Consider the following 17,031-nt stretch of genomic DNA (forward strand, 5'->3'; position numbering starts at 1 on the left):
TGTATGTAAGTAATGAAGTATCATGTTAGGATGTAAAATGCTTAAAAACACCCTTCCAGATCACCAGATAGTAAATTACAGTTATTCAAACAGTTGCTTTTAAAACATGGCTTCTCTTAACCCTCGCAGCATTCAAAAGTCACATTCCCTTTGTTGATACTTGTGATTTCTGATATTCTGCTAATTCTGTTTGAATATAACTTGAGACTTTTCCTATACACATTGTTTTCTTTAGAAAAAAAAGTTGTATTGAGCTTTGGGGACATACTGTAAATGTTAACTATATAAAAATAATTTGAAAAGCATTGTATTGAGAGATGTTTAAACATATTCTAAGAAATTTAGGTATTAAAAATCAGGAGAAATTTTATGGGGAAAAGTAGATTCTGTGGGGGCATGCCTGAAGTATCATTCCAAAAGGCAAAGGCAGAAACTGCAGGTCTTTTACAACCCAGCCTCAGAACTACCTCTGAATTCTAGTGATCAAAACAAGTCACAAAGCCAGCCCAGATTCAAAACCAAAAACAAAACCCACTGTTGTCAAGTCAATTCTGACTCATAGCAACCCTATAGGACATAGAGAACTGCCCTATAGAGTTTCCGAGGCTGTAAATCTTTACAGAAGCAGACTACCCATCTTTCTCCTGTGCGAGGGGAAATAGATACCTCTTGATGAAGGAATGGCAGAGAATTTGTTGCTACCTTTAATCACCACAATGAGATATTCAACTACAGATTACAACCTCTTTCCTAGAATAGGACTTGGAAAAGGGGTATAGGATGAGGTGAACAAAAACTGTCAAGTTCGTTTTGTGCCATAAAGTGGATACCTTGTTTCATTAACAAAATAAGCCTTATTCTTGTTTTTTTTTTTTTAAATAGGTAGTATCAGCATATTATTCAAAATTTTAAAAAAGATGTAAGAGGATACATAGGTGTTTCTGCTATAATGTGTCCTGATAAGCCTTAGTGGTGGAGGAGCCAACCAACTGAAAGAAAAGTATAGAGCATAATAAAAAAACAGTGACAGTTCTAATAAAAATACTAGCACCTTTAACCAGACATTCTCTTTTTTTTTTTCAAATTTTTATTGTACTTTAAGTGAAAAGGTACAAATCAAGTCAGTCTCTCACACAAAAATTTATATACACCTTGCTATATACTCCTAGTTGATCTCCCCTTAATAAGACAGCACACTGCACTCCATCCTCTCTTTCCTTGTCCATTCATCCAGCTTCTGACCCCCTCTTGCCTTCTCATCTCCCTTCCAGACAGGAGCTGCCCACATATTCTCATGTGTTTACTTGAGCCAAGAAGCTCACTCCTCACCAGTATCATTTTCTTTCTTATAGTCCAGTCCAATCCCTGTCTGAAGAGTTCGCTATGGGAATGGTTTCTGCATTGGGCTAACAGAAGGTCTGGGGACCATGACCTCTGGGGTCCTTCTAGTCTCAGTCAGACCATTAAGTCTGGTCCTTTTATGAGAATTTGAGGTCTGCGTCCCACTGCTCTTCTCCTCCCTCAGGGGTTCTCTGTTGTGTTCCATGTCAGGGCAGTCATCAGTTATAGCCGGATACCATCTAGTTCTTCTGGTCTCAGGCTGATGTAGTCTCTGATTTATGTGGCCCTTTCTGTCTCTTGGGCTCATAATTACCTTGTGTCTATGGTGTTCTTCATTCTCCTTTGCTCCAGGTGAGTTGAGACCAATTGATGGATCTTAGATGACTGCTTGCTAGCGTTTAAGTCCCCAGACACCACTCTCCAAAGTGGGATGCAGAAGTGTTTTCTTAATAGATTTTGTTATGCCAGTTGACCTAGATGTCACCTGAAACCATGGTCCCCAGACCCCTGCCTCTGCTACGCTGGCCTTCGAAGTGTTCGGTTTATTCAGGAAACATCTTTGCTTTTGGTTTAGTCCAGTTGTGCTGACCTCTCCTATATTGTGTCTTTCCCTTCATCTAAAATAGTTCTTGTTTACTATCTGATTAGTGAATACCCTGTCCTTCCCTCCCTTCCCTCTCTCATAACCATCAAAGAATATTTTCTTCTTTGTTTAAACTATTTCTTGAGTTCTTATAATAGTGGTCTCATACAATATTTGTCCTTTTCCAGCTGACTAATTTTACTCAGCATATTGTCTTCCAGATTCCTCCATGTTATGAAGTGTTTCATGGATTCTTCATTGTTTTTTATTCATATGTAGTATTACATTGTATGAATGTACCATAACTTATCCATTCATCCGTTGATGGGCACCTTGGTTGCTTCCTTTTTTTTGCTATTGTGAACAGTGCTGCAGTGAACATGGGTGTAAATATATCTGTTCATATAAAGGCTCTTATTTCTCTAGGATATATTCCAAGGAGTGGGATTGCTGGATCATATGGTAGTTCTATTTCTAGCTTTTTAAGGAAGCACCAAATCGATTTCCAAAGTGGTTGTACCATTTTACATTCCCACCAGCAGTGTATAAGTGTTCCAGTCTCTCTAAAACCTCTTCAACATTTATTATTTTGTTTTTTGGATTAATGCCAGCCTTGTTGGAGTGAGATGGAATCTCATTGTAGTTTCGATTTGCATTTCTCTAATGGCTGATGATTGTGAGCATTTCTTCATGTATTTGTTAGCTACTTGAGTGTCTTCTTTAGTAAAATGCCTGGTCATATCCTTTGCCCATTTTCTAAGTGGGTTATTTGTCTTTTTGTTGTTGAGTTTTTGCAGTAACTTGGATTTTAGAGATCAGATGCTGATCGGAAATTTCATAGCTAAAAACTTTTTCCCAGTCTATAGGTAATCTTTTTACTCTTTTGGTGAAGTCTTTGGATGAGCACAGGTGTTTGATTTTTAGGAAATCCCAGTTATCTAGTTTCTCTCTGGTGTTTGTGCAGTGTTAGTAATGTTTTGTATACAGGGTATGCCATGTATTAGGGCTCCTAGCATTGTCCCTATTTTTTCTTCCATGATCTTTATCATTTTAGATTTTATATTTAGGTTTTTGATCCATTTTGAGTTCGTTTTTGTGCATGGTGTGGGTTATGGGTCTTGCTTCATTTTTTTGCAGATGGATATCCAGTTATGCCAGCACCATTTGCTAAAAAGACTGTTTTTTTCCCATTTATGTGACTTTGGGCTTTTGTCAAATACTAGGTGCTCATATGTGGATGGATTTATGTCTGGATTCTCAATTCTGTTCCATTGGTCTATGTATCTGTTGTTCTACCAGTACCAGGCTGTTTCGACTACTGTGGCGGTATAATAGGTTCAAAAATCAGGTGGAGCGAGGCCTCCCACTTTGTTCTTTTTCAGTAATGCATTACTTATCTGGGGCCTCTTTCCCTTCCATATGAAGTTGGTGATCTGTTTCTCCACCTCAGTAAAAAATGTCGTTGGAATTTGGATTGAAATTGCGTTGTGCCTGTAGATCGCTTTTGGTAGAATAGACATTTTTACAATGTTGAGTCTTTCTAACCACAAGCAAGGTATGTTTTCCCATTTATGTAGGTCTCTTGGTTTCTTGCAGTAGCGTCTTGTAGTTTTCTTTGTATAGATCTTTTACATCTCTGGTAAGATTTATTCCTAAGTATTCTATCTTTTTGGCGGCTACTGTAAATGGTATTGATTTGGTGATTTCCTCTTCAATGTTCTTTTTGTTGGTGTAGAGGAATCCAACTGATTTTTGTATGTTTATCTTGTATCCTGATCCTCTGCTGAACTCTTCTATTAGTTTCAGCAGTTTTCTTGAGGATTCCTTGTGTATAAGATCATGTCATCGGCAAATAGAGATACTTCTTCCTTACCCATCTCGGTGCCCTTTATTTCTTTATCCAGCCTTCTCTGATTTCTGGGTCTCCTTCTGTTGGTCCAGACGAATAGAGACCAATTGTTGTATCTGGAGTGGCTGCTGGCAAGCTTTTGAAACCCCAGGCACTACACACTGAACTAGGAGGTAGAACACAAACTCTGAAGACATTATGCCCGTGGACTGGATAGATGCATGAAACCATGACCCTAAATCTTTGAGCCAAGAACATTAATCACGTGAGGTATTTAGTTATACCTAAGTAGTATCAACAGCTGCAGCCTTTTTTTTTCCTTGGCTGTTGCGGTAGTTGTAAAATTATATATAACACTATATTTGCCTTTTCACTCCACCCTTTTTTTCTGATGTACAGCTTAGTGATAGCAACTACATTAGTCAAGTTGTGTAACCATTACCCTTAGTTGATGCCAATTTTCTCATCACCATAAATAAAAATTCATTGCTTTCCAGGGAAAGATTTTCCCTCTCTCTCCCCTTTCTAGCCTCTGTAACCCCTAGTAACCATTGGTCTCTATATAATTACCTATTCTTGTCTGTTCGTATAAGTGAGACCATGTAGTGTTTATTCTTTTTTTTTTTTTTATAATTTTTGTTGTGCTTTAAGTGAAAGTTTACAAATCAAGTCAGTCTCTCACGTAAAAACGCATATACACCTTTCTACACATTTCCCAATTACTCTCACCCTAATGAGACAGCCTGCTGTCTCCCTCCACTCTCTCTTTTCATGTCCATTTCACCAGTGTTTATTCTTTTGTGATTGACTTATTTTACTCAGGATAATGTCTGTGAGGTTCATCCATGTTGTAGCATATATCAGGACTTTATTTTCCTTTAAGGCTGAGTACTATTCCATTGTATGTATGTACGACATTTTGTTTATCCATTCATCTGTTGATGGGCACTTGGGTTGTTTCCACCTTTTTGCTCTTGTAAACAGTGCTGGAATGAACATCATTGTATCTCTTATTAATTCCTAATATTTGTTTTTAGATTCCTCTGTAATGACAGGCTTATTTCTTCCTTTCCAAAGCCTTACACAGTGAAACCTATGAGAGCCGAAACTCAAGGGAACTGCCTTGTTTTCCGGGTCTCGAAAGTTTTCCGTCTTTGACAGGGTGCAGTCTTACCATTTTTCTTTTGCTCTCTATTAGTGGAAAATATTTGAGTTTTCCTTATCTGACAGGTTTCTACCTTATACAGGCCCTGGCATTCTCAGGTTTTACTGTATTTATTTTTCTTGCCTCACTTTTCTGGATAGCACCTGTGGCAAAATGTTCAACAAAAGTGATGATAGCAAGCAACATTGTCTCATTCTCAATCTCAGGGAGAAAGCTTTCAACATTTTACCATTAAGTATGCTGTTTGCTGTAGGTTGTTTCTAGAGACCATTTATCAGATTGAGAAACTTTCTATTCCTAGGTCTCTAAATCTCCCTGTTCCCCCACCCCCCACCACAAATATATATTTGACAAAAATCAGCACTTGCTTTTGCATCTATCCAGATGATCGTTGGTATTTTTCTTTATTGATTGAATTACTTATACATTGATTTTTGATTGTCAACCCAATTCTTTATTTGTGTTCTAAATCCATTTTAGTCATGATATATTACCTTTTTGATATAATGGTGGATTTAATTTGCTAACATTTTGATTAGATGTTTTGCATGTATGTTCATGAATGAGATTGGCCTATGATTTTTCTTTTTCATAATGTCCTTGTCATGTTTTATTGTCAGCGTTTTTCTGGCATTGTAAGTTGGATTGGAAGACTGTGTATAAGTTTGGTGTTTTGTTTTTTTTGTCCTTAAATGGTTGATACAATTCTAGTGAAGCTATTGGGGCCTGGAATCCTTTTTGTGTGTATGAAAATATTTTTTTAATTTTGGATTTAATTTTTTTAAATAGCTATGGAACATTTCAGATTTTGTATGCTTTTGTGTGTCAGTAAGTTGTTTTTCTTGAGGAATTTGTCTGTTTCATCAAATTGATTGGCACAGTATAACATGTTCAGTACCTGTAGTATTTTTCACTTCTGATACTGGTTATTTACATCTTTTTTCTCATTTTTTAAAAAATGAGTCTTGCCTAGAGTTTATCAGTTTTACCTTTTCAAATAATCCTTTTTATTGTATATTTTTATTTTGTTCATTTTTGCTTTTTATTATTTCCTTCCACTTTCTTTGAGTTTACTTTGCTGTTGGTGTCACACTCTGTGTCTATCTTGTGCTTGCTTATGCTCACTTGGGCTTGCAAGACTGTTCACCCTTCTCTCTACTTTATTCTAAAACAATTTTCCAGGTTTTTTTTGTTTGTTTAATAAAGAAAGGAAATTGGGGTGAAGGAAGTTGAAGTGTTAGGAATGATGTTATCTTTCAGCACTAGGCTTCAACTGTTTATCAGCTGTATTTATAATTCTAACGTACTCTGGTTGATTAGAGTATGAAATGCAGTTTATAACAATGTTACTCTTTTTCTTTTTCCTTCCCTGGCAGGACCCGTTGGGGCCCAGCCCCTACTCATGGTGCCCAGACGACCTGGCTATGGCACCATGGGCAAACCCATTAAACTACTGGCTAACTGTTTTCAAGTTGAAATCCCAAAGATTGATGTCTACCTCTATGAGGTGGATATTAAACCAGACAAGTGTCCTAGGAGAGTGAACAGGTAAGAATCATGAAGCTATGCAGCTCTTTTGCTGTTGGTATTTGTTTTTGCCTTAGTAATGATTAACATTTATATTCTGTATCTGGGAACCAACAATAATGTGTAACAGTTCAGCGAAGAACACAGGCTAATTTGTTTTGAAATTGATTGTACTTTCAGAGAAGTGATGGTGGGAAAAATATGCAAACTGCCTTGAAATTATAATTATTAATTATAACAGCTTATGTGTTTTCCCTGTGGTAATAGAAAAGGCCCAAGTTATATTTACGTGCTCTTGAAATCAGGCAGAGCATCCTGAGCGTATCTTTTTTCTTGCTGTTAGGTAATAATACAAGTATGCTTTCTTTTTTCTCCTTACCCTACCTTACTTACCCCTTTCATAATTTTCCCTTTGAGATGATGGTGGTGGTGGTAGCTGTGGTGTGTAAAGATGGTGGTATGGTTTCATGCTTTCTGTTCCTGTGCTTCTCAACTCTTGACTGTTTCCTACCCTTGTATAGGAACAAATACATATGATATATAAAGATTTCTCAGTGTACTTTCAACAAAATCACCCTCCTCCCCTCAATGCCATAATATACCTGGAGCCCTAGTGGCACAGTGGTTAAAAGCTCGGCTGCTAACCAAAAGGTCAGCAGTTTGAATCCACCAGCCGCTACTTGGAAACTCTATGGAGCAGTTCTACACTGTTGTATGGGGTCGCTGTGAGTCAGAATCGACTTGATGGCAACGAGCATGTGTGTGTGTGGTGTAATGTACGTAATGCAGGGAATATAAAAGGAATTTACATGAAGGAGGTTATAGTCCAATAAAAAAAAGACAAGAACAGAGCATTTAGAAAGCAATATGATACTCAATTTAGCGTTTTTGTTTGTACAGTCAAGTACAAACTTTTCTTAGTTGATAATATTCTTAAGAGCCTCCATTCAAGACATAGATTGTTCTTGCTATCAAGAAATTTGTCATTTAATAGAGAAGGTAAGGCATATAGAAAATACGAAGATCTGATATCTTTTTCTTGGGCTTTTCATCCTAATTATTAGCATCTTTGTTATACCTGAAAGTGAATGAGCACTAAGAGACTTTGTGATAAAACAAATATATAATGTATGTGCGTGTGTGTGTGTGTGTATATATGACTGTTATAATTAACTTGTAATTTAGGGTTCTTTGGGAAGTCAGGAAGGGCGTTGTGGAGTTTTACAGTTGGAAGGAATCTAAGAGCTGTGATACCCTTTTCTATAGCTGAAATCAAAAAGATTAAGGGACTTAAGAACACCGTTCTGATGGCAAAAGTGAGACCAGATCTCCAGAATCCTGACTTAGTAGTCATTAAGAAATATTTATAAGTGAAAAAGAAAAGAAACTGAATTGATCTAAAACAGTTGGTAGAATTTTAGATAGTTGTAGTAAAGAGAACTTTTTTTTTTTTTAAAGGAGGGATAGGATTAATAACGGTACAGTGGTTGAGAAAGGTTTAGTGAGCCTTGTTGTTAGTTGCTGTTGAGTTGGCTCCACTGCTTGGAGACAGTATTTATAACAAAACAAAATACTGTCCAGTCGTGTGCTGTCTTCAGGATTGTTTATATGTTTGAGTCCATATTCAGCTTTTTGAGGAAATGCCATACTCTACCACAGTTGCTGTACCGTTTGACATTTCCACTAGCAGTCGAGGGTTCCAGTTTCTCCAAAGCTTCACTAACACCTGTTGTTTTCCATTTTTTTTTTTTTATCATTGCCATTCTAATGGGGGCGAGGTAGTATCTCATTGTGGTTTTTATCTGTATCTACAGCAAACAGTGGTTAATGACATTGAACATCTTTTCATGTGCTTGTTGCCCATTTCAGTATCCTCTTTGGTGAAATGTCTGTTCAAGTCCTTTGTCCATTTTTTAATAGGGTTGTTTGTCTTTTTGTTGTTAAGTTCTAGAAGTATTTAATATATTTTGATATTAGACCTGTATCATATATAACGTTCCCTAAAGTCTTTATCCAGTTTGTAGGTTGTCTTTTCTTTTTTTTTTTAATAAAGTCCTTTGATGAACAAAAGCAATTTTTATGAGATCCCATTTATTTATTTTGTCTTTTGCCGCTCACGTTTTTGTTGCCAGATCTGATAATACAGCATTAAAAACTGGATCTCACAGCCTTGCCCCTAAGAATTGTATCGTTTTAGTTTACACATATAGGTCTTGAATCCATTTTTAATTGGTTTTTGTGTATGGTGTGAGGCTTGGCCCATGATACTTTCTTCTGCATGTGCAAATCTAATTTTCCCAGCACCAAAGACTCTCTGCTCATACTACTTTATTCTTTTTCTCCACCTAAATTTGAAAGCTAGACCTTCCGTTTCCTTTTTCTGTATTGGTCAAGTCCATATAACCATTTCAATGAAAAGGACTGTTTTTCTTCATCTTGTAACCCTAATCTTAGCTCAATGATTCTTACATAATAAATACTCAGTAGAGTGAATGATTGATTCCTGTGTATTCCCATCTGGCAAGGTCCGTGTGTGTAGTCACTACTTATATTGTTGAAAAACGGTATTTGCAATGAAGAAGTCGTTGGTCTTGTAAAATTCAGTCGTGCAACCTCAGGCATTGTTTATGTCATCAAGGCCATATTTTCCGACTACCGATCCTTCTTCTTCGTTTCTAACTCTTGCATTCCAATCACCAGTAATTATCAATGCATCCTGATTGCATGTTCAGTCAATTTCAGACTGAAGAAGTTGGTAAAAATCTTCAGATTTCTTCATCTTTGGCCTTAGTGGTTGGTGGGTAAATTTGAATAATAGCCATATTAACTGGTCTTCCTTCTAGGTGTATGGTTATTATCCTATCACTGACAGCGTTGTACTTTAGGATGGAACTTGAAATGTCCTTTTTGATGATGAACGCAGCACCATTCCTCTTCAAGCTGTCGTTCCCGGCATAGTAGACCATATGATTGTCTGATTCAGAATGGCCAATACCAGTCCTTTTCAGCTCACTGATGCCTAGGATGTTGAACTTTATACATTCCAGTTCATCTTTTATGGTTTCCGGTTTTTCTGGATTCACAGTTCATACATTCCAGGTTCCAATTATCACTGGCTGTTTACAGCTGTTTCTTCTCATTTTGAGTCATGCCATATCACTACATGAAGGTCCTGAAAGCTTTACTCCATCCGCATCTTTAGGGTCGACTCTACTCTGAGGAGGTAGCTCTTCCCCAGATGTGTTTTCAGTGCCTTCCAAACTGAGGGGCTCATCTTCCAGCACTATATCAGACAGTGTTCTGCTGCTATTCATAAGGTTTTCACTGGCTAATTCTTTTCAGAAGTAGACGGCTGGGTTCTTCTTCCTAGTCTGTCGTAGTCTGGAAGCTCAGCTAAAATGTATCTGCCATGGGTGACCCTATTGGTATTTGAATACCTGTGGCATACCTTCGAATATCACAGTGAGATGCAAGCCCCAGCAGTATGACACACTGACAGACACGTTGTTGGGAATGTCACATGGAATCCACAGGAATCAAATCGACTACATCTGTGAAAAGAGACGTGGAAAAGCTCAATATCACCAGTCAGAAAAGGGCTAGAGGCCAAATGCACAACAGACCATCAGTTACTCATATGCAAGTTCAAGTTGAAATTGAAGAAAATTAGAACAAGCCCATGAGAGCCAAAATACAATCTTGAGTGTATCATATCTGAATTTAGAGACCATCTCAAGAATAGATATGATGCATTGAACTCTAATGACTAAAGACAAGATCGCAAGGCTTCTCCTGATTCACGTAGCAGCAGGGGCTGATGAACCCAAGATTGTCAGGTCGGAGGGCAGGGCTTCCGCTTACAGGCTGTGAATATCAACGAATCCCAAGATGGGCAGATAAGCTGATAGCTGTTTTGAAGAAACAGAGGTCAGATGAACAGGAGGCAGCTGCAGGATCCAGAGTGAGCAAAAAGCCAGAACGTCTGCTTATATTTGGATGCAGACCGCACTCCCAAGGAAACTCCCCTTTAACTGATTGGCTACTTACTGCAGATTCCATCATGGGCGTAATCACATATAAACACTGAGAAACATAGACCAGCCAAATTGACACACAACTTTAGCCATCACAGTCAAGAAGACAGTTGTTGCGACAGAACAAGGAGATAGTGTGTGGTTTAAAGTCAGGAAAGGTGTGTGTCAGGGTTGTATCCTTTCACCATACTTACTGTGTGTGCTGAGCAAATAATTCGAGAAGGTGGATTATATGAAGAAGAATGGGACATCAGTAATAGAGGAAGACTCATTAACAGCCTATGTTATGCAGGTGACACAACCTTGCTTGCTGAAAGTGAAGAGGACTTGAAGCATTTACTGATGAAGACCAAAGAACACAGCCTTCAGTATGGATTATTCCTCAACGTAAAGAAAACAAAAATCCTTACAACTGGATTGATAAGCAACATCATGATAAACAGAGAAAAGATTGAAGTTGTCGAGAATTTCATTTTATTTGGATCCACAATCAATGTGCATTGAAACAATAGTCAAGAAATCAGATGACACATTGCATTGGGCACATCGGCTGCAAAAGACCTCTTTAAAGTGTTAAAAGGCAAAGATGTCACTTAGAAGACTAAGGTGCGCCTGAGCCAAGCCATGGTGTTTTCAATTGCCTCATGCATGTGAAAGCTGAATGATGAATAAGGAGGACCAAAGAAGAATTGACATCTTTGAATTGTGGTGTTGGCAAAGAATATTGAATATGCCATAGACTTCCAAAAGAGTGAACAAATCTGTCTTGGAAAAAGTACAATCAGAGTGCTCCTTAGAAGCAAGTATGGTGAGACTATGTCTCACATGTTTTGGACATGTTATTAGGAGCGATCAGACCATGGAGAAGGACATCATGCTTGGTAAAGTAGAGGGTCAGTAAACAAGAGGAAGACCCTCGGTGAGATGGATTGACACAGTGGCTGTAACAGTGGGCTCAAACATAACTGATGGTAAGGATGGTGCAGGACCAGGCAGTGTTTCGCTCTGTTGTACATAGGGTTGCTATGAGTCAGAACCAACTCGACGGCACCTAACAACAAAACAACAGAGTTAATGAAAGTAGCCCTGGTGGCACAGTCGTTCAAGTACTGAGCTGCTAATGGAAAGCTTGGAGGTTTGAACCCACCAGCCGCTCCATGGGAGAAAGGTGTGGCAGTCTGCTTTTGTAAAGATTTACAGCCTTGGAAACTCTATGGGGCACTTCCACTCTGTACTATAGGGTTGTGAGTTGGAATCGATTGGGTGGCAACAAATTTAGTTTTGGGTTTTTTTTTTTTTTTTTTAATAATTTTTATTGTGCTTTAAGTGAAAGTTTACAAATCAAGTCAGCCTCTCACACAAAAACCCATGTATACCTTGCTACACACTCCCAATTACTCTCCTCCTAATGAGACAGCCCGCTCTCTCCCTCCACTCTCTCTTTTCGTGTTCATTTCGCCAGCTTCTAACCCCCTCCACCCTCTCATCTCCCCTCCAGGCAGGAGATGCCAACATAGTGTCAAGTGTCCACCTGATCCAAGCAGCATCCCTCACCAGCATCCCTCTCCAACACATTGTCCAGTCCAATCGATGTCTGAAGAGTTGGCTTCAGGAATGGTTCCCATCCTGGGCCAGCAGAAGGTCTGGGGGCCATGACCAAGGGGGTCCTTCTAGTCTCAGTCAGACCATTAAGTCTGGTCATATGAGAATTTGGGGTCTGCATCCCACAGCTCTCCTGCTGCCTCAGGGGTTCTCTGTTGCGTTCCCTGTCAGGGCAGTCATCGGTTGTAGGCGAGCACCATCTAGTCCTTCTGGTCTCAGGATGATGTAGTCTCTGTTTCATGTGGCCCTTCCTGTCTCTTGGGCTTGTAATCACCTTGTGTCCTTAGTGTTCTTCATTCTTGTTTAATCCAGGTGGATTGAGACCAATTGATGGATCCTAGATGGCTGCTTGCAAGCGTTTAAGACCCCAGAAGCCACTCTTCAAAGTGGGATGCAGAATGTTTTCTTAATAGATTTTATTATGCCAGTTGACTTAGATGTCCCCAGAAACCATGGTCCCCAAACCCCTGTCCCTGCTACGCTGGCCTTCGAAGCGTTCAGTTTATTCAGGAAACTTCTCTGCTTTTGGTTTAGTCTAGTTGTACTGACCTCCCCTGTATTGTGTGCTGTCATTCCCTTCACTGAAAGTAATTCTTATCTACTACCTAATTAGTGAATACCCCTCTCCCACCCTCCCACCCCCCCCTTAACCACAAAAGAATGTTTTCTTCCCAGTTTAAACTATTTCTCAAGTCCTTATAATAGTGGTCTTATACAATATTTGTCCTTTTGCAGCTGACTAATTTCACTCAGCATAATGCCTTCCATGTTCCTCCATGTTGTCAAATGTTTCGCAGATTCATCACTGTTCTTTATTGATGCGTAGTGTTCCATTGTGTAAATATACCATAATTTATTTATCCATTCATCTGCTGATGGGCATCTTGGTTGCTGTTGTGAACAGTGCTGCAATAAACATGGGTGTGCATATATCTGTTCGTGTAAAGGCTCTTTTTTCTCTAGGATATATTCCAAGGAGTGGGATTGCTGGATTGTATGGTAGTTCTATGTCTTGCTTTTTAAGGAAGCGCCAAATCGAGTTCCAAAGTGGTGGTACCATTTGACATTCCCACCAGCAGTATGTAAGCGTTCCATTCTTTCCACAGCCTCTCCAACATTATTTTGTGTTTTTTGGATTAATGCCAGCCTTGTTGGAGTGAGATGAAATCTCATTGTAGTTTTGATCTGCATTTCTCTAATGGCTAATGATGGTGAACATTTTCTCATATAACTGTTAGCTACCTGAATGTCTTCTTTAGTGAAATGTCTATTCATATTTTTTGCCCATTTTTTAATTGGGTTATTTGTCTTTTTGCAGTTGAGTTTTTGCAGTATCATGTAGGTTTTAGAGATCAGGCGCTGATCAGAAATGTCATAGCTAAAATGTTTTCCCAGTCTGTAGGTAGTCTTTTTACTCTTTTGGTGAAGTCTTTGGATGAGCATAGGTGTTTGATTTTTAGGAGCTCCCAGTTATCTAGTTTTCTTCTACATTCTTTATGATGTTTTGTAAACTGTTTATGCCATGTATTAGGGCTCCTACCGTTGTCCCTATTTTTTCTTCCATGATCTTTATCGTTTTAGATTTTATATTTAGGTCTTTGATCCATTTTGAGTTAGTTTTTGTGCATGGAGTGAGGTATGGGTCTCGTTTCATTTTTTTGCAAATGGATATCCAGTTATGCCAGCACCATTTGTTAAAGAAGACTGTCTTTTCCCCATTTAACTGTTTTGGGGCCTTTGTCAAATATCAACTGCTCATATGTGGATGGATTTATGTCTGGATTCTTAATTCTGTTCCATTGGTCCATGTATCTGTTGTTGTACCAGTACCAGGCTGTTCTGACTACTGTGGCAGTATAATAGGTTCTAAAAGCAGGTAATATAAGGCCTCCCACTTTGTTCTTCTTTTTCAGTAATGCCTTATTTATCTGGGGCCTCTTTCCCTTCCATATGAAATTGGTGATTTGTCTCTCCATCTCATAAAGAATGTCCTTGGGATTTGGATTGGAATTGCATTAAATGTATAGATCGCTTTTGGTAGAATAGAGAGTTTTATAATGTTAAGTCTTTCTATCCACAAGCAAGGTATGTTCTTCCACTTACATAAGTCTCTCTTGGTTTCTTGCAGAAGTATACTGTAGTTTTCTTTGTATAAGTCTTTTACATCTCTGGTAAGATTTATTCCTAAGTGTTTTATCTTCTTGGGGGCTATTGTAAATGGCATTGATTTGGTGATTTCCTCTTCGATGTTCTTTTTGTTGGTGTAGAGGAATCCAACTAATTTTTGTATGTTTATCTTGTATCCCGATTCTCTGCTGAACTCTTCTATTAGTTTCAGTAGTTTTCTGGAGGATCCCTTAGGGTTTTCTATGTATAAGATCATGTCATCTGGAAATAAAGATACTTTTACTTCTTCCTTGCCAATCTGGATGCCCTTTATTTCTTTATCTAGCCAGTTGCTCTGGCTAGGGCTTAAGCACAATGTTGAATAAGAGCAGTGATAAAGGGCATCCTTGTCTGGTTCCCTATCTCAGTGGGAATGTTTTAAGGCTCTCGCCATTTAAGATGATGTTGGCTGTTGGCTTTGTATAAATGCCCGCACTTTATTATGCTGAGGAATTTTCCTTCTGTTCGTATTGTGCTGAGAGTTTTTATCATGTATGAGTGTTGAACTTTGTCAAATGCCTTTTCTGCATCAATTGGTAAAATCATGTGATTCTTGCCTTTTGTTTTATTTATGTGGTGGATTACATTAATTGTTTTTCTAATGTTGAACCATCCCTGCATACCTGGAATGAATCCCACTTGGTCATGGTGAATTATTTTTTCAATATGTTGTTGAATTCTATTGGCTAGAATTTTGTTGAGGATTTTTGCATCTACATTCATGAGGGAGATAGGTCTATAATTTTCTTTTCTTGTGGTGTCTTTACCAGGTTTTGTTATCAGATATGGTGGCTTCATAGAATGAGTTTGGTAGTATTCTGTCCTTTTCCATGCTCTGAAATACCTTTAGTAGTAGTGGTGTTAACTCTTCTCTGAAAGTTTGGTACAACTCTGCAGTGAAGCTGTCTGGACCAGGGCTTTTTTTTTTTGTTGGGAATTTTTTCATTACGTTTTCAATCTCTTCTTTTGTTATGGGTCTGTTCAGTTGTTCTACCTCTGTTCATGTTAGTTTAGGTAGGTAGTGTTTTTCTAGGAATTCATCATTTCTAATAGGTTTTCAAATTATAGTTTTTCATAGTAATCTGATATGATTCTTTTAAATTCAGTTGGGTCTGTTGTAATATCACCCTCTCATTTCTTTTTTTTTTTGTTTTTTTTTTTTTTATTAACTTTTATTGAGCTTCAAGTGAACGTTTACAAATCAAGTCAGTCTGTCACATATAAGTTTATATACATCTTACTCCTTACTCCCACTTGCTCTCCCCCTAATGAGTCAGCCCTTCCAGTCTCTCCTTTCGTGACAATTTTGCCAGCTTCCAACTCTGTCTATGCTCCCATCCCCCCTCCAGGCAGGAGATGCCAACACAGTCTCAAGTGTCCACCTGATATAATTAGCTCACTCTTCATCAGCATCTCTCTCCTACCCACTGTCCAGTCCCTTTCATGTCTGATGAGTTGTCTTCGGGGATGGTTCCCGTCCTGTGCCAACAGAAGGTTTGGGGACCATGACTGCCGGGATTCCTATAGTCACAGTCAGACCATTAAGTATGGTCTTTTTATGAGAATTTGGGGTCTGCATCCCACTGATCTCCTGCTCCCTCAGGGGTTCTCTATTGTGTTCCCTGTGAGGGCAGTCATCGATTGTGGCCAGGCACCAACTAGTTCTTCTGGTCTCAGGATAATGTAGGTCTCTGGTTCACGTGGCCCTTTCTGTCTCTTGGGCTCTGAGTTGTCGTGTGACCTCCCTCTCATTTCTTATTTGGGCTCTTTGCTTCCTCCCATTTTTGTTTTGTCAGTTTGGCCAGTGGTTTATCAGTTTTGTTGATTTTTTTCAAAAAACCAGCTTTTGGTCTTGTTAATTCTTTCAATTGTTTTTCTGTTTTCTATTTCATTTAGTTCAGCTCAAATTTTTATTGTTTTCTTCTGGTGCCCGTGGCTTTCTTTTGTTGCTCTCTTTCTTTTAGTTCAAGTTGTAGGGATAATTCTTTGATTTTGGCCCTTTCTTCTTCTTGGATATGTGCATTTATTGATATAAATTGGCCTCTGAGCACCGCTTTTGCTGTGTCCCAAAGGTTCTGATAGGAAGTGTTTTCATTCTCATTGGATTCTCTGAATTTCTTTATTCCATCCTTAATGTCTTCTATAATCCAGTCTTTTTTGAGCAGAGTATTGTTCAGTTTCCAAGTGTTTGATTTCTTTTCCTTGCTTTTTGTGTTATTGATTTCCACTCTTATGGCCAAAGAAGATGCTTTGTAATATTTCAGTGTTTTGGATTCTGCTAAGGCTTGCTTTATGACTTAATATGTGATCTATTTTAGAAAATGTTCCAGGTGCACTAGAAAAGAAAGTATACTTGGTTACTGTTGGGTGGAGTCTTCTGTATATGTCAACGAGGTCGAGTTGGTTGATTGTGGCATTCAGATCTTCCGTGTCTTTATTGAACTTCTTCCTGGATGTCCTGTCCTTCACTGAAAGTGGTGTGTTGAAGTCTTGTACTGTTATTGTGGAGCTGTCTATCTCAGTTTTCAGTGCTGATAGGGTTTGTTTTATGTATCTTGCAGCCCTGTCATTTGGTGCATAAATATTTAATATGGTTATATCTTCTTGGTGTATTGTCCCTTTAATCATTATATAGTGTCTTTCCTTATCCTTTCTGATGGATTTAACTTTAAAGTCTATTTTGTCAGAATTTAATATTGCCACTCCTGCTCTTTTTTGATTGTTGTTTGCTTGATATATTTTTTTCCATCCTTTGAGTTTTAGT

General features: G+C 38.4%; 1 protein-coding gene across 2 annotated transcripts in view; it reads left to right on the forward strand.

Annotated features, from left to right (window-relative positions):
• The window catches only part of AGO3 (argonaute RISC catalytic component 3), a 177,778-nt gene that overhangs the window by 16,007 nt on the left and 144,740 nt on the right, over positions 1 to 17,031 (forward strand). Inside the window, exon 2 of one of the 2 annotated variants that reach the window (XM_049878743.1) lies at positions 6,315 to 6,486. In XM_049878743.1, the coding sequence (XP_049734700.1) occupies positions 6,315 to 6,486 (172 nt within the window). Of the gene's footprint in view, positions 1 to 6,314; positions 6,487 to 17,031 lie in introns of those variants that run through there. The other variant, XM_049878744.1, reaches the window with a different exon arrangement.

Source organism: Elephas maximus, chromosome 3 (genome assembly GCF_024166365.1).
Source record: "Elephas maximus indicus isolate mEleMax1 chromosome 3, mEleMax1 primary haplotype, whole genome shotgun sequence".
NCBI classification, from domain to species: domain Eukaryota; kingdom Metazoa; phylum Chordata; class Mammalia; order Proboscidea; family Elephantidae; genus Elephas; species Elephas maximus.